Source organism: Urocitellus parryii, chromosome 8 (assembly GCF_045843805.1).
Source record: "Urocitellus parryii isolate mUroPar1 chromosome 8, mUroPar1.hap1, whole genome shotgun sequence".
NCBI classification, from domain to species: Eukaryota; Metazoa; Chordata; class Mammalia; order Rodentia; family Sciuridae; genus Urocitellus; species Urocitellus parryii.
Window position 1 is genome coordinate 44,204,114 of NC_135538.1, and position 22,499 is coordinate 44,226,612.

Consider the following 22,499-nt stretch of genomic DNA (forward strand, 5'->3'; position numbering starts at 1 on the left):
GGGCGTGGCCGCGGCAGGGATGGGAAGGGGCGTGGCCGGTGTGGGGGCGTGGCCGCGGCGCGGACGGGGCGGGAGGGCACGATCCCGCCCCTCGTGTGGTCCGGGAGGGTTTTGGGGTTTTTTTTTTCTTTTCCTTTTTTTCCTTTTAACACTCTTTTTTACATCAGTGCAACGGATCTGTCGGCTCTGCTGAATTTAACAGATCAGATTCAGTTGTCCACACTTGGTTAGGCTCAGCTGTCTTGTATCATGTAATTGGAGTAGAGAGAAGGGTTGGTTGCAGTGGAAATAAATTCTATTTTATAGACCAATGTCAGCTCTGAAGGAGCAAAGCCATTTTGGAAATCGAGTTCTTGGCTAGTGTCTACGTTTAGGCACGACAGCGCCGTTAAATACATACAAAATGAAGGGCGAGGAGATGATTTTCCACACACACTTTGCTTAGAAAATCCAAATAGGTAATCCTTGGCTGCACCTGGGTTTTGTAACTACCATTCCAGATCTTCTAGAATGAGAAAAACAAAACAAAAACAGACATGATGAGTTACACTCCAGGTTTTTGCCATTTGGGGAGCATAAAAGAAGAAAATGGAAGTGTCCAAGACCCAAAACGACGACAAATGTAGGTAAGGGAAATGGAAAGAACACAAAGGTATATTAAAACATTTGATTTTTAAAAAATTTACAACCTAAGCCATTACTAAATAAAAATAAAAATGTCAGTAAAACAAATTTTGAGGCCCCTTTACTTTACTGTAGCCAGTTAAAATCTGAACTAGGAAACATCGATTCATCTATGCTGCTTGACTACCATTATGAAAAATAGTTTTTAGCATGTGTGTGTCAACTGTTATTATTTACTAATCAAGAGTGACATAAAGGTTTGTTTTATGATGGTTTTATTCACAAACTATCATTTTTTCCTTAAACGTTGTAAATGAAACCACTAAACTTGACTAAAATTCAAAGTGAAATTATTTCCTAAGTATCTGAAGAGTGTTTTCTTTGTATAGTGCCCCAAATTTAATTAGTCATTCTTTGGTCATTGTTCATACTTAAGTAGATTTTTTTTTTTTTTTTTTGGTACCCAGGATTGAACCCAGAGCTACATCCTAGCCCTATTTTTATAATTTATTTAGAGACAGGGTCTTGCTCAGTTGCTTATGGCCTTGCTAAGTTGCTGAGGCTGGCTTTGAACTCTTGATCCTCCTGCCTCAGCCTCCCCAGCTGCTGGAATTACAGGCATTCTTTTGATGAGATGTCTTCATCTTATGATCTTTTAAAGTTAATGTGGGACAGCTAATATCAGGTGTCCCAACGTTAAAGAAAGTTAATTAGACTGGGAGGGGGATGCCATTTTGTTGTCAATGGATTGGATAGTCTAATAGGACCTACATAAGTTTTCTTCAAGTCTAGTTTTTTGTGCACATATTAGTAAAAAAGTCATACTTGGTGATAGAAACAGATTACTGTGGCTGATAAACAACATACTCTTCACTCTTATTGGTTCTGGTCTTTATACCTGTAAAGATAAAGTAGAAATTGCTGTGTAATGTAAGATATGCTGGATAGGGAAGGTAAAATGACCATTCAAAGATTGAAACATGAGTCCTATGACAATGTGCATGCAGTTGTCTGATTATTGCAGATGCTAATTCACTTGTATTTTAAAAATGAGGTTATATGCTTGTTAAAATGAAATGCAGCCAGCCTGGTGGAGCAGTCTTGCAATTACAGTGACTCTGGAGGCAGAGGCAGAAGTATTGCAAGTTTGAGGCCAACCTCAGCAATTTTAGTCAAACCTTCAGCAACTTAGCAAGATCCTGTCTCAAAATAAAAAGGACTAAGGATGTAGCTCAGTGGTAAAGCACCCCTGAGTATAATCCCTAGCACCCCCTAGAAAAGAAACAAATGCATTTTGCAGTTTGACCTAAGGTGTCTTCTAATGAAGCCAGACTTACAAAAAAAAAAAAAAAAAAAAAAGTTTTGATGGATGTGCTGTATCAGAAACTGAGAAGATCTACCTGAATACCACTAGTTTGGCTTATTTTACAATTTTTTTAAACATGTCATGTACAACAGTATTTAAGGAAAAAAACATCTTCATAATGATTTTTTTAAGTTGTCAATGGACATTTCTTTTATTTATTTATATGAGGTGCTGAGGATCGAACCCATTGCCTTACACATACTGGGGAAGTGCTCTACCATTGAGCCACAAACCCCAGCCCCTTAATAATAATTTACTGGAATATGCAAGAATGAATTATAGGCCTCTCACACTGCCTCTCTTAAATGTTATTAGTGCTCATTGAAAATATTAAAGGGTCTTTGAGCACTTTTTTCAATAGTTTCCTCACCATGTACAAGACCAAAATAATTCATCAGATGGATATTTTGAAATTACAGTATGCTTTAAGGGAAAAAAAAGTAAAAAGCATCTCTCTCTGGTTTCAGAGGAACTGTTACTTAACAACTTTTTGATGACTCCCAAACAACAAGCCATATTGCAACTGATGGATCACTATGTATGTTTTCATTCATTAAGTACCCAAAGGGTTACAGAAGAGGTTTGGACAGCTATGTGAAATGTAAGCCCCAAATTTCTAGGGGAAGAATGGCTGAGAGATTGTTTGGCTTTTAAGATGAACAAAACCTAAATTAGTGCCTAGGGCAGAAATAAATGAACCTAGTTAGCTGTTGTTTTAGGCTGAATTATGTCTCCCCAAAATTCATATGTTGAAACATTACCATCTAGTGCCTTAGAATGTGACTATATTTGGAGATAGGGCCTTTAACTATGTGATTAAATTAAGTGAGGTCATTAGTGTTCGCCCTAGTCTAGTCTGGTGTCCTCATAAAATAAGAAGATTTTGACTTATAAATAAACACCAGGGGCATACATACACACAAAAAAGAACATGTAAGGACATAGCAAGAAGAGAGCCATTTATTCAACTTCAGAAGAAATCAACCTAACCTAACATCTTCATCTTGAACTCTAGCCTCTTAGATGGTGAGAAAATAAATTTCTATTGTTTTATGCTTCCAGTCTCTAGTTTTTTGTCATGGCAGCCCTAGCAAACTAATATGGCTATGATACATTTTTCCCACTAAGAATTAAGCTTATTTGAAAGTCTGAACTTATTTAATCCTAGTATTGATGACTTTTAAAGTGAGTTTTGTGGTATGAAATGAGGTGGTCATTTAGCTGTGCCAGTGGGGGTGTGGTGTAGTGGGTGTAGCCATTCTTCAGAGAAGTATCTATTATTGAGCATACAGCTTGAATTTTGAAGAAACAAGATGTAACTTGTCTCTGTGGGTCCAAGTCTCCTCTATAGAGGGCTTCTAAGAATCTGAAATGTGAAGTCAAAGTGAGGTCACACACAAGATGAAAGAGTAAAGTAAAATACCGTAGAACTAAATAAAATTAATTTAAAATGTGTTGTATTAAAATATATTATAACTAGGAATTAAGTTGAGTCTCAATTTCTGACTGTTGCAAAAGTTATCATAGGAATGAAAGTACTAATGTCTTAGTTTTGTTCACATCACCTGGTTTTTCATCTGGGATAATTAATGTTATCACTTCATTGAGTTGCCTTTGAAGAGTCATTTGTATTATTGTCCCCATCATTAAAAAAAAAAAAAAAGTAAGACTTGTTTTTTGGTGTTCTTTTGGGTTTTGTTGTTGTGATAGTTTGTTTCTTGTGATGCTGAGGATAGAACCCAGGGTCTTGCACATTGCCAGGCAAGTGCTCTACCAAAGTAGTTTTTAAATGAACTTTAGTTTAAAAGGCTGTCTTTTATTGACTAATGATGAAATGTCAAAATTTAATGATAGCTTTAAGTTTTTCTTTAAAAATGTAGAATGTAGAAATTTGCTGTAGTTTATGGATATTGCTAAATGGGATAAATTCCAGAGTAATGATTGGGTAATAATTCATTGCATATATACAGAGAGTATTATGTGAGATTTCTGTGCTGGACTCAGTGAAATGTTCAAAGATAAGACTTACAAAGACATTATAGTCTAGTAAGAAAGGTAATTTATGTAATTAAATAATTGTGATACAAAATAGAAAGTATTACTTGTAACTTCACTGATGGATGTTAAAATGGGCAAAAGAAAAAGGTATGTTTTTTGTTTTTGTTTTTTACTATTTTTAAAGGACTTTTAAGTAGCCTATGTTTTTGAGCTGTCCAGTACCCTGATATGGTGAAGGATGAGGTGTTATCATCCCATTTAACAATCGAGAATACAGGTACATGTAGGCAGTGAGTGAGCAGAGGACTCAGCCGAGGCAAAGCTGGGGGAGTCTCCCCAAGGAGCTACTACAGAGATCCAGCCTTCTGCTGCAAAAGAGGAGGACAGAACTATACATCCTGAAATGTAGCCTTGTACATGTTATAAGGTTTCCATGTCCATTGCATAATGTGTTCTTTCCCTATTCTCTGCTCTACTTCATTAATCAAAGTCATCACTTATATTCATTGCTTCCCATCATGAGATTACAAGTTTGTGAAAATATAGATATATTTAATTCCTTATGATTTACATATTTATAACTTTGATAGCTATAAATTATATTATTCAGCTTCCTGTTTTATTTTTTGTACTGGGGATCAAACCAAGGATCCTGCACATGCTAGGCAAGTACCATACCACTGAACAATTAAGAAAGTAGGTTTCTGAGCACCAGCATCCTTACTTGTTAAATGGGATGATATCACCTCATCCTCTTACCATATCAGGATACTGGTCAGCTCAAAAACACAGGCTACTTAAAAGTCCTTTAGAAATAGTAAAAAGAAACCGTCTTTTTTCTTTTGCCCATTTTAACATTCCAGCCCTTTTTGTTTTGTTTTGAGGCAGTGTCTCTGTAAATTGCCCAGGTTAGCCTCAAACTTGTGATTCTTCTGCTTCAGACACCTAAGGTGCTGGGATTATAGGTGTGTGTGCCACTGTGTGTCTGGCTTCATTCAGCTTTCTGAAGCACCATAATTATGTTTATTGTTGACAGTTTGTTGGTCTTAATATAATATTGGTTTTGGCCAAAAGAATATGAATAGAAATGCCTAACACAATTGTTTTTGTTTCTATGTCTATTTTTTTTTACTATGTCTTCTTCATTCTCTTTTAAATCAAGCTCCTTTTACATTCTTGAACTTAGTCTCCCTTAGTCTTTCTTCCTTCGTGTTTTATGTTTCATCCTTTTCTGTCTCTAACCTTTGCCTCTCCCATTCATTAGAGGATCTCCTCTTACCTGATACAGGGGAAAAGTGTGATCAATAAAGGACTCAAATCTTTAAGACATCTCTAGGCTAGACCACTGCTTGTACAGAGCCACTGCTGATCATAGCAGCCTTTTCTAGTCGGTTACTATAGAGACAAATGACATTAGATGGAGTCACGCTTGGCAGAAACTAGGCAAGTAGGCTTTGTAAGATGGGAGGCCTTATATGCACAGTCATTTAGAGTCAAAAACTGGGAAGGTTAAGAAGGGGACAGTTTTCACAAATGAGCTAATAAGTAATTAATTGGTAGATGTTTGGTTTCTATAATTTGTGCCTGCAGAGGTATTGATTCTGACATAAAATAAATCCACCTCCAAGTATCATCTGGTATGATTACACAGTAATATTTTTTAAATGACAGTTTTATTGAGATATAAACATATCACATAACATATAATTCATTCATTTAAGGTAACTGAGTCAACAGTTTTTAGGATATTCACAATTATGCATCCATCACCACAATTTTAGAATATTTTCATCATCTCAAAAACATACTTTATACCCTTACCTATCACTCCCAGTGCTCCCTCCCCCCCACAAGTAGATAGCAGCTAAATTACTTTCTGTCTATAGATTTATCTATCCTGGATATTTAATATAAGTAGAATTATATAATAGGTGTCTTTTGCAACCTCCATCTTTCATTGTTTTTGATGTTTTCATCTATGTTATAGCACTTACTGATATTTAATTCCTTTTAATTACCCAATAATCTATTATCCCTTGATGGATTATTTCTACTTTTTGACTTGTATGAATAATGTTGCTGTGAACATTTATGTACAGGTTTTCATTTTTATGAGTATATGCTTAGGAATAGAATTCCTTGGTTATATAAATATACACACACACACACACACATATACATATAGACTTTTGAGGAGCCACCATTTTACATTCCCACCAGTAATGTGTGAGTCTTCCAGATTCTCTGAATTACCATCAACACTTGTTCCTGTTTGATTACAGCTATGATAGTGTATGAGCAGTATCTTATTGTGGTTTTGATATGCATTTCCTTCATGGCTAGAGATGTTAAACACCTTTCATTTATGTATTGGCCATATGCCTGTCTTCTAAGGAAAAGTATCTAGTCAGATTTTTTGCCCATTATTAATTGAGTCGTTTTTTATTCTTTTATTATTGAGTTGTGGTTTTTACATATTCTAAATACAAGTCTCAAATACATGGCTTGCAAAAATCTAAACCAATTTTATGGATATCTTTTAATTTTCTTGGTAGTATCCTTTGTAGCAAAGGGCCTATATTGTATCCATTTTCTCTCTTCTGTTTTTTGTTTGTTTTTGTTTTTTGCTTATGCTTTTGGTGTAGTTTCTCAAAAACCATTGTCTAATCCAAGGTCATGGAAATTTACACCTGCTTTCTTCTAAGAGTTTTATACTTTTAGCACCTCACAGTTAGGTCTTTGATCCAGTTTAAATTAATTTTTGTGTATAGGTTGAAGTCAGGATTTCAAATTCATATTTTTCTGGATATCCAATTTACCAACAGCATCTAATGGAAAAAGTATACTTTGACTTGGAACTCTTATCAAAAATGAATTGACCAGCCGGATGCAGTGTCTCATACCTGAATCCCAGCAGCTCCAGAGGCTGAGGCTGATGGGTCATGAGTTCAAAGCCAGCTTCAGCAACTTAGTGAGGCCCTAAGCAATTTAGCAAGACTCTGTCTCAAAGTAAAATCTAAAACTTGCTGGAGATGTGACTCAGTGGTTAAGGGGCCCTGGGTTCAATCTCTGGTAACCCCCGCAAATGAATAGACCTGAAATGAATGAGTTTATTTCCAGATTTCCAGACAATTCTGTTTTGTGAGTTGTGATTGATCCATATTCTCTCTCGATTTTTTTTTTTCAACCACTGAGCTACATTCCTACCCTTTTTAAATTTTTTATCTTGAGACAGGGTCATGCTAAGTTGCTGAGAGTCTCACAGAATTGTTGAATCTGGCTTTAAACTTGAAATCCTGTTTGTCTCCTGAGTCACTAGTATCACAAGCACACACCACTGCACCCAGATGGTTGATCCTTAATCATATACTATTGCCACATTTTCTTGATACTATAGCATTGTAGTAAGTTTTGAAATCAGGAAATAAGTCCACTTTTGTTCATTTTTCAAGATTGTTTATTTGGGATCCCTTGAATTTCCATATGAATTTTAAGAATACCTTATTAGTTCTGCATAGAGCCATCTGAGATTTTGATAGGATTTTCATTGAATCTAAAGATTACTTTGAGGTGTATTACTATCTTAATAAAGTATTAAGTTTTTCCATCAGTGAATGTGAAATATCTTTTCAATTATTTGGTCCCCCTTAGTTTTTTCAATAATATTTTGTAGTTTTCAGAGTATAAATTTTGCACTTCTTTTGCTAACTATTCCCAAGTACATTATTCTTCTTTTGATGCTTTTGTAAATTGAAACATTAATCATAATTTTTTATTTGTATTTGCAACTGAATAGACATACAATTTTTATTGTATCCTTCAGTCTTGATGAACTCAATTATTCTTATAAATTTTTAGTGGCCTCCTTAGGATTTTCTATATGCAAGATCATGTCACCTGAAAAAAAAAGTCTCTAAAATAGAGAGATTTTTACTTCTCCCTTTCCCTTTCAAGTGCCTATTATTTTTCTTGCCTAATTGCCCTACCTAGAACCTCTAGCCTTCCTTCTGCTTGCTTTGGGTTTAGTTTGCTCTTCTTTTTCCCATTTCCTTAAGGTAAAATTTAGGTTGTGAAATATATTATGGTTCTATATTTTATAGGCCCAACAATGTAATTACCTATGTTATTTTATACAATTTCTTTAAAAATAAGTTTAGGAAAGAAATATGCCTTTAAACTGATTTTGCTAATTGCATAATTACCTTTGCTGATGCTTGTTTTTCTTTCTTATGGATTTAAATTACCATCTGGGGTGGTTTTGCTTTGACCCTGAACTTTCTTTTAATTTCTTTTTTCCCACTTTTTTATTGGTACTTTATACAAAATATTGACTGCTTCACAAATTTGCATGTCATCCTTCTGCAGAGGCTGAGCTTATCTTCTCTGTTTCATACCAATTTTAGTATATGTGCTGCTGAAGCAAGCACATTAAGTAATTTCTTAAAAGTAATTCTTTTATGATGGGTCTGCTTGCTGCTAATGCTCCCAGCTTTGTGTATCTGGGAATGTTTATTTTGTCTTCATTTGGGGAAGATAGTTTTGCTGGATATAAGATTCTTGGTTGACAGTTTAATTCTTCTAGCATTTTGAGTATGTTGTCCCACTGCCTCTGACCTTCACATGTTCTGATAAGTCAACTCTTAATCTTTTTCTTATTTTTAATTTTAATTAACAATAGTTATACAAACTTATGGTGTATAGTGTGGTATTTTAGTCCAAGTATCCATTGGTCAAGTCGAGGTAATTAGCAGATACGTCACCTTAAACATCATTTTTTTGTGTAGTGAGAACACTCAAAATTCTCTATTCTAGCTATTTTGAGTATAATAAGTTAGTGTTAATTGTAGTTACCCTGCTATATTGTAGAGCATTGGAACTTATTCTTCCTATCAAATTATAGTTTTGTACCATGACCAACCTCTTTATGTCCTCTCTCTCTTTCACAGCCTCTGGATATCACTGTTTTATTCTCTACTTCTAGGATACCAACTTTTTTACCCTCCACAAATGAGTGATACTGTGTAGTGTTTGTCTTTCTATGCCTGGCTTACAAATTAACACTTGTCCTCCAGACTCATCCATGTTGCCAAAAGTGACAGGATTTTATTCTTTTTTATGGCTTAATAATAATCCATTATGCATATATACCATATTTTCTTTATCCATTAATTTGTTGATGGACACACAAGTGTATTATCTTGGCTATTACAAATAGTGCTACAATAAACATGGAAGTACAGCTATCTCTTTGACATATTGATTTCCTTTCCTTTGGCTATCAAAGTCGCCAAAGTAATGGGATTGGTAGTGGGATTGCTGGAGCATATGGTATTTCTGTTTTTAGTTTTGTGAGAAATCTCTATATGGTTATTTGTATTGATTATAGTAGTTACATTCCCACCAACAGTGTAGAAGAGTTCTCCTTTATCACCATCATTGCCAACATTTGTTACTTTTTGTCTTTTTGGTTAACAGTTATCTCTTCAATCTTATAGGGGCTCCCCTATAAGTGAAAAGTTGTTTTTCTCTTACTACTTAAAATTATTTTTTTCTTTTTACCTTAGGTTTTCAGTGTATTGACTATGTTTTTGTGAATTTCTTTATTTTGCTTGAGGATTATTGAGCTTCTTGGGTGTGTGAACTAATGTTTTTCATCAAAATTGGAAAGTTCTCAACCATTATTTTTTCCAAGATTTTTTTCTGCTTGTCTCATCAGCTTTCCTCCTCCTAATATCCCTATTATTTATATATGTGTCCATTAAAGACATACAACATTTTTATGAGCGTCTACCCATTTTTTTTTTGTTATACCTTTCCCCTCCATTTGTATTGCATAGGTTCTACTGATGTGTTTTGAGATTTACCAACTCTTGTCTGCTAGTTCTAGAGTTGAGCCATCCAGTGAGTTTTTCATTTCAGTTATTGTGCATTACAAATCCAGAATTTCCATTTGTTTCTTATCATTTTAATATCTTAATATTCTCTATTTGTTGAGTTATTGTCCTTTCCTTGTCCTTGGTTCTTCAAACATTTATAATTGCTGCTTTGAAGTCTCTGCGTATTAAGGCTGACATCTGGGCTCTCTCACAGCCAGTGTCTCTTGCCTTCTTTTTCTATGCATGGGCCATGTTTTCCTGCTTCTTTGTGTGTCTTATAATTTTTGTTTAAAACTGAGTATTTTAATTAGTATATTGTTGATTCCCTTCACCCTTTCCAGGGCTTATTTTTTGTTGTTTATGTGTTAAGTAACTCAGCTAGGTTATTTTAGTGAATTAAGTGACCCTGGCAGTATAGTCTCTGATGTTACTCCTTAAAGGGAACAGGCTTTTGCATGCATGCAGTCACTTGAGGGTGATAATGGTTTCAGCAAGACTTTTCTCTTCTCTGAATCTCCTTGTTAAGCTGTCTGCCCTATTTGGTGTAATACGTACCTGTTAGGCTCCCTTTATTGCTTACTACCGTATACTTTTTTGTTTTTGTTTTTAGTAAAGGATTGAGCCCAGGGTGCTTAACCACCAAGTCACACATCCCCAGTCTTTTTTTTTTATTATTATTTTTTAAATTTTGAGACAGGGTCTTGCTAAGTTGCTTAGGACCTCACTAGGTTGCTGGGGCTAGCTTTGAACTTGCGATCCTCCTGCCTTAGCCTCCCGAGCTGCTGGGATTATAGGCCTGGCATTCTCTGTTAGTTTTGACAAAACCCCAGGGCATAAGTTGCTAGGTATTCTGGACTAGTTACATCTGGTCAGAAGTAGTTTTTTGTTAGGTATTTGAGATTTGTTCTGACCCTAAGAGGTGTCTTCTTAGCTCTTTTCCTGGTTCTAAATGGTAAACTAGCACCAACTATGGTTTAGTTTATTACTAAATAAGCTACCAGTCTGCCGCCGCCTCCTCCTCCTCCTCCTCCTCCTCCTCCTCCTCCTCCTCCTCCTCCTCCTTATTTTCTTCAAAATTTTGAGTAGGCAGTCACTTCTCTGCACTGTATTCCAAATAAAATCAGTTTTTTTAGGGAGAACTTTGGAGTTTTTAGTTTTTGTGTCTGATACTATACTGTCTGTATAGTATGAGTCAGTTTTCCATGACTATAACAAAATTCTTAAGACTGGATAATGTATAAAGAAAAGGGATTTATTTATCTCACAGTTTTGGAGATTCATAGTCCAAAGATCATGATGCTCACTCTGGTTATTCACCCCCGTTGGCTGAATCATATTATGGTGAATGGCATAGTAAGAGCATGTACAAGTGGGAGAGATCAAATGTAAGAAACCAGGAAAAGATCATGGAGGGGCCAGTCTTGCTATTATAAAAATAGCCCTCTCACAGGAATTAACCAATGTCCCACAAAAACTATTATCAGTTCTTTCCAAGGTCTGTGCCCTCAGTGACCCAGTCATCTTGCACCTCTTAAGTGTTTCATACCACCTCCTAACACTACCACATTGTGGACCAAACTTCCAACACATGAACCCTTTGGGCATATACTTAAATCATCCAAATCCTAGTAGCCTCTCCACCTGGTCAAACTCTCTGAGCCACTGTCCCAGGCTCTGGGTAGGAATGGTAGTCTCTGCTCTTATTAGCTTTGCCTTTTCAGGACTAGAATATTCACCCTAAGAGTGAGCTGAATTGAACTTAAGTGGAACCCCTGTCCCTGTATTTTTGTATGTCACACGTAGGTCTGTGGGTTGTGATAGAGTATAGGAAGAAAGAAGGTCCCTGATGTCTTGGCCATCAGGGATTTAGCCTGTATTATCAGAGTTGAATAGATAAAAAATGCTATCTAACTTTTCTGGTGAGATATATTATGCCTTTTTCAGACTGAGGTGATACAGAGCCCCTCTTATTGACTACACCCATCCATTGTGAAGCTTTTATCCAGCTAAACGCTGTGTGTGGGGGGTGCAGATTGTGATTTAAGTGTCATAGACTCCTGCTATTCTTATCAAGATTTTTTGAGTAAATTTGTTTGTGTGTGTGTATATGTGTGTGTGAGACTCTGTGTGTGTGTGTGTGTGTGTGTGTGTGTGTGTGTGTGTGTTTACTGTGTTCTAAAAACTGTAACTGGTTAGGTTATTAAAAATAATTTCCAGTTACACTGGTTTTACTGGAGCATGTCTGTGGAGCTTCTTACAAGGCCATTCCAGAAGTGATGCCATGATGTGATTAGCTCCCTTTTTATTGTTCAGTTGTTCTAAGTGTAGATGTTCTAACTGGTTTACCAATAACTTCTGGTAAACGGAATAACCGTTCCACCCATTGTGTTCTTAAGGAATCTTATTAGAATGGGCCAGCAGTTCCATATCATCATGAAGGAAATGTAATATTTATACAATAAATTTCATTGACCCACTGAGCGTTCCCTTAGGATACATACACACCACAAGTCAACATGAAGATAAGTGCTATTGTTATCCTTTGTTAATTTTTCTGCCCAAATTGCCAAACACTTAATTGAGCAATTTCAATTTTTATAACTTCCCATGACAGCTGTGCTTTTTAAAGGATATTTATATGTAAGTGTATATCAATTGGAAGTTCTAGTTGGGAAATTAAAAAGAAAGTGTGGGGGAGGAAGGAGATGTAAAGTATCTGGTTGGGCGAGGGGGCAGGATTGGAAAGGGTGGGTTCAGGGGAGTTCAAGTTTATAATTAAACATTATTATATAGCTAGATTTAATCCCTGACCAACAAAGTATTTGAGCACATTATGCTGCCTTCATCAGCATATTCTTTGATATTAACAATAAATGCTGGCTGAATTGTTGAACACACAAATCTCCAAGAAGCAAGAATGAATTGGGCTTACCCTTCTGCCCCCTGGCTGCCTTCTACTGCCTTCCCTATTCCTACAAACCCAGCATTTATAAGGAAAGATTTCCTAAATATAATCACCTTTTAAGCACTATAAATAATATTTCTTTCTCCCTTCTTCCCTCTGAAAAGGCAAAGTTAACATTTTTTCCCTTCTATCACTGGGATTCAAGAAATTAATTAAGTGGGCTAAAATACTTAGGTGTCCTAGTTTGTAATTATCTCTGCCCCAGATTACAGAGAGTGGAAGAGCCCTTGTATACTTCTAAGAATCATAGAGTTGAAAACTTGTAGTTTTTTTATTAGAACTTTTAGTCTTTTAAGTGGTTACCTATTCACTGCATAAATACCTTTTTACACTGTCAAGTGCACATTCTACCTTTTCTTGAATAGTTACTTTATTGGATCCTCTTGCCTCAGCCTCTCAAGTAGCTGGAATTACAGGTGAGCACCATAGAGCCTGGCTTAAAACTGTTTTTAAATGGTATTCTTTACATGTTCACCATTATCTCATTACCCTTCTCTGATGTAATTAGTATCTCTTTTAAAGTGTGATGTCCCAAAGTAGAAATTAGCACTTTACATCAGAAGTTGGCATCCTTGGGGCTCAGTTATAGAGCGCTTGCTTAGCACATCTGAGCTACTGGGTTCAATCCTCAGCACCACATAAAAATAAATAAAATAAAGATATTGTGTCTATCTACAACTAAAAAAAAAAAAAATGTTTAAAAAAAAAGTTGGCATCTTTTGTCTGTAAAAGGCCAGATATAAATATTCTAGTTTGGGATGGCCAGATGATGTCTATCTATCACTACTACTGAACTTCTGCCTTTGTAGTGTGAAAGCAACTATAGACAACACTAAACAAATTAGCATGATTGTATTCCAGGAAAACTAAATTTACAAAAATAGGCGACTAGGGTAGATTTTGCCCATATATCATAGTTTAACTAACTAGTATAGACCCCACTGTAATTATATCTTCACTTGTGAATACAGTTCTTGAAGTAACATTTTTGTAAGATTGTATTAAAATATTTTGTATTATATTAGCATAGCTACTGCAATCTTCTCTTGGTTACTGTTTGAATGAGATCGTCGAAAGTATATCTTATAGATAGCATGTAGTTGGATCATATTTTATTTTAAACCAACCTTTTTGTTTTCATTGACACATTTAGTGTGTCTACATTTAGTGTGATTACTAATAAAGAACATATTTATGCCATTTTCCTCTTTTTGTTTTCTACAAATGTCTCTTCATTCTTGTATTCCTTCAGTACTTTATTGTATAAAATACTCGTTAGTAAATAATTCCATTCCCTCCATCTTCCTTTATTATCCATACAAATTATTATCTTTTGTAAAGCAATCAACATGTTTTGTAAACTTAATATTCTGTAAAATCAGATAAGAGAAGAAGAGAGTTACAAGCAAAATTATGTTTTATACTCTTTTTCATATACATAAAAGTTACCTTTAGGGGCTGAGGGCATAGCTCAGTGGTAGAGTGTATGCTTAAGCACATCCAGGGGCCTGGGTTCAGTCTCCAGCATCACAAAAACAATAACAAGAAGTTATATTTATTAGTGCTTTTTATTTCATAGATTAGAATTGATTTATTGTCTTAGTGTCCTTTCATGTCTGCCTGAAAGACTCCCCATAAAATCTTTTGTAGCGTAGGTCTGTTATCTTGTTAACACCAATTTTTTTTTGCCTGTTTTGGTTTTATTTCCCTTTACATTAACCAAATTATATTTTTGCTCAATATTATTTCATTGTTTCATATATGTTGTGTTTAGCTGTATTTTGTTTTGCATTGTTGTGCATTATATTCCTTAGTATGAATGTAACACAATTTATTTATCTGTTCTACTGGTTGGTGGACTCTTCAGTTTCTAGGTTTAACTATCCAAGAAGAATTTGTGAGAATTATGTATATGTTAAGAATTGTGAGTGTTCTTATACACATCTGTCCCTGGGTACACACAATCATACACCTTTAGGGAATAGACCTAGCAGTAGAATTTCTGAATATATATAATCACAATGTGTTGGATATTGTCAAGAACTCTTTTTCAAAGTAGTTGTGTCTGTTATTACTCCCATTAGCAGCATGTGAGAATTGATTTTTAGATATTAGCCATATCTGTGGGTATGTAATGATATCACATTATGGCTTTAATTTGAAGTACTCTCATTACCCATGAGAGTAAGCACCATGTTATATATTTATTGACTGTAAGGATTTTTCTTTTGTGTAATACCTTTTTAAGTCTCTTCATGGTTTTTCCATTAAATTGTTGGTCTTTCTTCTATTGGCTTTGGTTAGGTTGTTCAGTGCTTGAGTAAAAAAAAACACTCCAAAATCCAGAAGCTTATTTTTGTTTGCAAATCTGCAATTGAAGCAAGTCTCAGCTAAGACAGGTTTTCTCTCTTCCCTTGTACATCAGCCAACATAGCTCAACTAGAGGCTGGAGGACCTACTTTCAAGATAGCTCACTCATAGCTGCCACCTTGGTACTGGCTATAGGTTGGTAGCGCACCCAGGGATATAGGTCCTAGGTCTCACTTTCTGTTCAGAAAGGCCTCTATCTGGGTTGCTTTTAGTTTTTTCATAACATAATTGCTTGGTTCCAAAACCTAGCGTTCCAAGAAAACAAGGCAGAAATGCATGGCATTTTTATGATCCAGCCTTGAAAATCACAGAGCATTGCTTTAACCATATTGGTTAGGGCAGTCACAAAGGCCTGCACTGTCAGAAGAGAGCATATGTTTAACATCTGTCGCATATTTATTTGCTGTGTGTTTATTTTCTATGGTAAAAAATCTAGTCAAATCTTTGCCCCCATTTTTTTTTTTTCCCTGTGGTTCTGGGGATTGAACACAGGGCCTTGTGCATGCAAGGTAAGCACTCTCCCAATTGAGCTTTATCCCCAACTCTGCCCATTTTTTATTGGTCTTTTTTTTTCCTATTTACTTCTTATGGAGTTTCTTGAATTCTTTCTATACTCTGTATACATGTCATTTAATAAGACAGAATTTAAAGTTATTTTCTCTCACATTAAATTCTTGCCTTTCACATTTTCTTAACATTGTTTTTGGAAGAACAAATATTGTTTATTTTGGTGAAAATCAAGTTATCATTTTTCTTTGTATACTGTATGATATTATGTATATGAAATCTTTGCCTAGCTGCCACAATTTTTTTTCTTTAATTAATAAAGTTTGTTGTTTACAGTATATTAAAGTTTGTAACAAAACAGCAGAAAATAGAGTTCCCATGAATGCCTTGTTCCTTCCATACCACTTCTCCATACATACTCAAGTTTTATTTTATTTTATTTTTTTTTAAAGAGAGAGGTGTGAGGGAGAGAGAGAGAAAATTTTAATATTTATTTTTTTTTTAGTTTTCGGCAGACACAACATCTTTCTTTGTATGTGGTGCTGAAGATCGAACCCGGGCCGCACGCATGCCAGGCGAGCGCGCTACTGCTTGAGCCACATCCCCAGCCCCTAACAACTCGAGTTTTAGAGAGAAACATTTATTAGAGTTCAGGAACCTACATTGATACACATCATTATTACTCAAGTCCATGATTTAAATTAGGGTTCACTCTTGGTTTTTATGATTTGTAGGTTTTAACAAATGTATACATATTCATGTAATAATTCCTGTTTTCTATAATCAGACCCTACTCTATAAATAGCATATATGGACCCTCTTGTCATAAGATCTCTGGAGATCTATTTGATTCTTCCAATAGTAGAGCACTCAGTCAGGGCACCTAAAAGGAGATACAGAAAATTTGGGGACTTCTAGTTACAATAAAATCCTGAATATTTTCCAGAACATAAGAACTTCTGGGGCCTTCTACTGCCTGGTACTTGAAGTAATTGTCCTAATGCCATCCATTTTTGGTAGACTACAAATAAAATCCTTGATTCTACACCTTTCTCTTAATATAAAGGCATTTTTTCCTTTATAGGTATGAGACATGCTTTTGAAAATAAAAGCTGACATCTTCCTTTTTTCCTTAGGTCTGACGGTAACTGCTGTAAAGGACTCAGGAGAATGGAATTTGGAGGCTGGGGCATTAGTACTTGCAGATGCAGGCCTTTGCTGTATCGATGAGTTTAACAGCCTTAAAGAACACGATAGAACCAGCATCCACGAAGCAATGGAACAACAAACCATAAGTGTTGCTAAGGCTGGGTAAGTATTTCTTTTCTTTAAAATCTATGGAAACAGATTATTTAATTCATGGTTTAGAGAAAATAGGAACCTTATTTGTTCTATCTGGATTATCAGCTATTACCATTCAAGATACACCTTTCAAGTTTTTCCTTATTAGAATGCAGAGGTATGTGAGGAAGTAAAAATGAGTTATTGGGGAAAAAGCAAGTATAAATGTAGATTGATATAACCAATGGAATGGATTTATGAAAAGTTTTCAATATGGGAATCAACTCATTTTTTTCTTTTATTCAGCAAATATTGTATTCTGGGCATATCATTGTATTAGGAATTTTGAAAGATTCAAGAAGGAAAAAAGATCATAGTTTCAGCTTTCAGTAGCCTCTTATACATCTATGAAAGGTTGACCACAGCATATGGAAACCTAAATAATAAGTAATATATATTTTCATAAGATGAAGTGCCTTTTGTGACTCAGTGATGCTCAAGATTGAAGTATATGAATCTCTGTCTACATATAACCAAAGGAATGAATAATAAGCCAGGTTTAGACAGAAATCCACTCACCCAGGCCCTGAGGTGGCTACCAGAAACTTACCTGACTATAAAGGTTAGCCACCTACACAAACAAGCTTCCAGGCCTTCCACAGGACTAGAGCTATCTCAACCCTAACGTTGCTATTAAGGGTGCAAGTAGAGCTGCCAGCAGTGTTTTCAAATAGTAGTGGGTACTTAGAAGCCAGACAGAAGCTGGTATATATAGATTCTATGAGATCTATTTATATATCTTAGTGAAAAAGTAATGGGAATTGAGGGAAGAATGAAAAGAGAACAGAATATAGCCCCCATAGGAAAAGCATACCAGAAAGAACTAGGCAGAACCATTATTAGATCTATTCATTTGTTCATTCACTCTGTTTCTTAAGAACCTGCCATATGCCAAGAACTGCCAAACACTAAGAAGTGCAACAATGCACTGAAAATTGTCCTTGAGATATTACTATTTGATTGGAAAAGATAGACAAAAAAAAATGAAAAAGTGGTAAGTTCATAATAAAAGTGTCACAAGAAAGCATAATTATGACTTCTAAACTTTTTAGAAAGGGAAATTAGACATATAGTTTTTAAGTGCCTTCCAAGAATGAATTTCTATGCCTCCATTTAATTGATATCTTTGGCGATTAGTAGATTTTATGTTTTATTTTCATGTGCCTTTTCCAGAGATAATCTGGGATATTTTGCAAGTTTTCTAAATAATTAATCCTTCTATCAGGAAAATTTTAAGACAAATTCTATGAATCTGTTTAAGAAAAGGAGAAAATTAGTGCCATATATAACAGACTACAGAATAAATATTTGGAAGCAGAAATATTTTATTAACCACCTTTACTATCTGACTCCTTGCAAAATGTGAATTAGTATGAACTTTTTGTGGTATCTAAAATATGCTGTGAGTTTCACAGTCAGCTTTCTCTAGCTGAACAATTTTCATGATACCAAGAGGCTAGACATCTTTTGATAACCATTTTATGCATTAGAACAATGCTTTTCACTGACTATGGCAATAACCAGTTTTATTGTTTTTGCAGTCCATCACAGAGCCTGTTTTTTTTTTGTTGTTGTTTTTGGTTTTGGTTTTTTTTGTGGTTATTGTTTTTTGAGATGGGAATTTCCACTAAATAGCCCAAGCTGGCCTCAAACTCTGGATCCTCTTGCCTTAGCCTCCTGAATAGCTGGGATTACAAGTGTGCACCACTCCACTCCTCTCCGAGCCATGCTTTTATAAAACACATAATAAAAATGGATTACTATAACAGTGAAAAGGCAAAGATCTACAAAATATAAGCCTAAAAAATCCTTATAAGAGAAATATAGATAGCCTACAAAAATCTCAACTCTGAAAATTTATCAGAGCACTGAGGTCATAAACACAAGGAATCTTAATTTCAAAGTATAACAAGCCCCTCTAGGGAAAGTTGAAGCACACAAACTGTTTTACCATTGACAGAGCATGAAGGAAAAGGTGGCTGCCACAGAAATAAGACATAACTAAAAATTTCATAATTCCCAAAAGTTCAAGTGTGGGTTAGCATACCAGTTGAGAATAACTGGGAGCTCTAAACACAATGAGAACTCTTTTTCACTTGCAAGCTCTTTTCCAGTGGTCTGTACCAGATATGAGAAAAATTGAGCAGGGAAGAAAACCAGAGAGCTCCTCTTTTCTTCTCATCAGTAATGTTAGCAAAAGGAGGTGACTGCTTCTGGGTGATAGGCCTGAGACCCAGGATACCTCTTATTTGAAGCAATAGCTATAAATAACTGGGGGAACGACAGTAAGCCTTTGCATTTACAGGACCTCTGTGGAAAGGGAAGAACCAAACAACCCGTCTGATTCTGGATAAGTCCTTCGCTCCACCAGGAGACAGGCAAATGCACACTGATTCTCGATGAATAGAGGCAAAAATTCTCTTGAGTCTAAGATGTTGAACCAATACAAATATAGTACAGAGCAGCAGTCTGCTACCATTGGAAGAAGGACAGAAAAATCCCTCTGCCCAAGAACCACCATACTTTCATGGCAGAGTCCAACAGTCATAGGTGGGAGGAAGAGAAAGCCTTATCCATCTGTATTCAATCCCATTCAAGAAGAGGCACATAGACCTTGCCTAAGAAAAAGGAGACTAAGATCCACCTTGGCCCCAAAATGAGCGTACATTGAATAACAAGCAACAACAGTGTGGCACTGGGGAAGATACAGGAGTATACAGAGAGACCCCCTCTATAATATAGATGTACAATGGTTGCTGTAGAGTAGTGACACTGACGATAATCCTCCAGCACTGCACTGTAATAACCCCCCACTCAGTGAAAGGTAAAGGCACCTCGATACTGAAAGGATTAAAAGTCTGTGGTACATAAGGTAACAATAATATCACCAATGTCCAGTTTAACTATGATGGCCTGATAGACACTGATGGCCTTTTAGAAGGAACCAGTCCTTTTCTGGTATAAACACTGTTTATCTCATTCTTTGCTGTGCTTCCACTCACTGTGCCTGGTACATGGTCAGAAATTACAAGGCAAATACAGAAGAAAAGAAAAATGGTGGGAGGAAAGAAGGGAGGAAAAAGGAAAAGAACATTTTGTTTTCAAAAGATAAAGTAATCAACAGAACCAGATTTAGTGATGAGACAGAAGTTGCAATTATAAGACACAAACTTTAAAATAACTATATATGTTGAAGTATCTAGTGAGAAAGAAAAACAGCATGAATGAAGAGAGACAAGACATAGGTAGAAATAGAAGCTTTAAATAAGTATCAACTGGAAAAGCCAAATAGTATACAATATTAGGAATTAAAAATGCCTTAGACTTCTGAGCAAACTAGATTATGCTGAAGAATGATTCAGTTAACTTATAGGTCTATAGTAATTACCTAAAACTAAACATGAAAAGACAGAAGAGTAAAAAATACATACATACAGTGATATAGCATGATGCCAAATTTTGTGACACATAGTTTACTAGAATCACAGAGGAAAAGGAGGCAGAAGGAATATTTAAAGAAGCCATGGTAATTAATTATACAAAAATTATTGATGAATATCAAATTACAGATTCAAAGGACTCAGGGGACTTCAAGCAGGAAAATACTACACAGGCACACATACACACACTCATACTATGTATCTGGACACATTATAATCATGCTGCTGAAATCCAAAGATAAACTCTTTAAAAGGCCAGAAGAAAAATAAAAACTTTTCATAAGGAAAAACAGAGATGAGAATTGAGAAGAAAATTTGTCAACCTAGGAAACAGCATTCAAAATTTACAGCAAAATATTTGTTTAGACAAGCAGATCTAAAGTAAGACATTTTTATTTAAAGGAAGTTCTCCAGACAGAAGAACATGATTCCCAGTGAAAATCTGGTTCTGCACAAATGAAGAGCATTGGAAATGGTAGGACATAAGAGAAAATTAAAAAATAATCAACAGAACCAGATTTAGTGATCATTTACCAAGGTAATTATCTATAGCAAAAATAGAAATACATGACAGTAGTAGCCTAAAGAACAGAAGGAGGAGATGGAAGTTTGCTGTTACAAAGTTTTTACGTTATCCATAAAGTGGTCCAATAATGTTTAAAGGTAGACAAATAACTTAACGATGTAAACTCTAGAAAAAAACATGAAAACAGAGGAGTCATAATAATAGCCAGTTATGGAGATAAAATGGAATCATAAAAAATAATCAGAAAGGGAACAAATAATAAATGGGACAAATAAAATACAATTAGCAAAATAACAGATTAATACAAAAAGAGTTTGTGGTACTGAGAGTTGAATCTAAGGCCTTTTGTATGTTAAGTATGTGCTCTGCCACTGAGCTACATACATGCCTAGCTCCAGGATGAATAGATTTAAATACAACTGTATGAATAATTATACTAATAATAAATTGTGTAAAACAATTAAAATTCAGGGACTGTCAGGTTGAATAAAAAAGCAAGCTCTGACTATACGATGCTCTACAGAAACAGACTTTAAATGCAGACACATCAGTAAGTTAAAAAAATGTAAAAAATACATTTATACAATAGAAACAAAAAAACCTGACAAGAAAATTACAGGAAAATAAAACTTCAAACAAATATCATCCATGAATATAGACACAAAAATTATTCCTAATACTTTAGTAAATTAAATTCAACACTAGATAAAGGATTAACTTTATAGCCAAGTAGGTCTTACCACAGAATGCAAGATTGGTGTAATGTGAAAATCAGTCAGTAATAATATACAATATTAGCAGAATAAAAAAAACTGTATCCCAAAATAGAAAGGGAAATTGTTTTTGACAAAATTAACTACTTATGATAAAATTTTCAGCAAAGTTCCTTTGTCTTTTAAATGGAATCTCTGAAAAACCTACAAAAAACATCACAGACTTAGTGGTAAAAGACCGAATGTTTCCCACTTAAGAGTAGGAGTAAGAATGTCTACTCATAACTATTTTTGGTCAGTATTATGCTAGAAGTCCAGTTAGTTTGGTAAGAAACAGAAAGAAAACACATTTCAGATTAGAAAGGAATAAGTTAAAACTGTCTTTATTTTGTATGACATGAACACCTATATAGAAAATATTCCAAGAATCTATGAAAATTACTAGAAATAATAAACGAATCTAAAAATATCAATAGAGTACAAAACCAATGTATAAAAATTAATTATCACTATCTGATAGCAGTGAACAATTAGAAGTCAAAATAAAATATACATTTATAAGAGCATCCTCAAACAGGAATTCTTTAGGAATAAATCTAACAAAATATGTTCTAGATTTATACCCTAAACACTGGAGAATACTGGAGAAAGATACTAATTCCATTGATCAGAAGACTTGTTATTGTTAAGATTTAAGCTCTTCCCAAAGCAATGTGACTCAATGCAATTCCAGTCAAAATACCAATTTTTTATTTTTGGTAGAAATTAATAAA

At 34.9% G+C, this 22,499-nt stretch overlaps 1 protein-coding gene and 1 non-coding gene across 2 annotated transcripts in view; one reads left to right on the top strand and one right to left on the bottom strand.

Moving 5' to 3' along the window:
• The window catches only part of Mcm9 (minichromosome maintenance 9 homologous recombination repair factor), a 76,513-nt gene that overhangs the window by 34,946 nt on the left and 19,068 nt on the right, over window positions 1-22,499 (top strand). The window contains exon 8 of the mRNA XM_026394066.2: window positions 16,843-17,017. Within this exon, the coding sequence (XP_026249851.2) occupies window positions 16,843-17,017 (175 nt within the window). The remainder of the gene's footprint in view (window positions 1-16,842; window positions 17,018-22,499) is intronic.
• LOC113186611 (U6 spliceosomal RNA) lies at window positions 8,309-8,415 on the bottom strand. Its single transcript, XR_003301312.2, has one exon. It is a non-coding gene; the product is annotated as a U6 spliceosomal RNA (small nuclear RNA).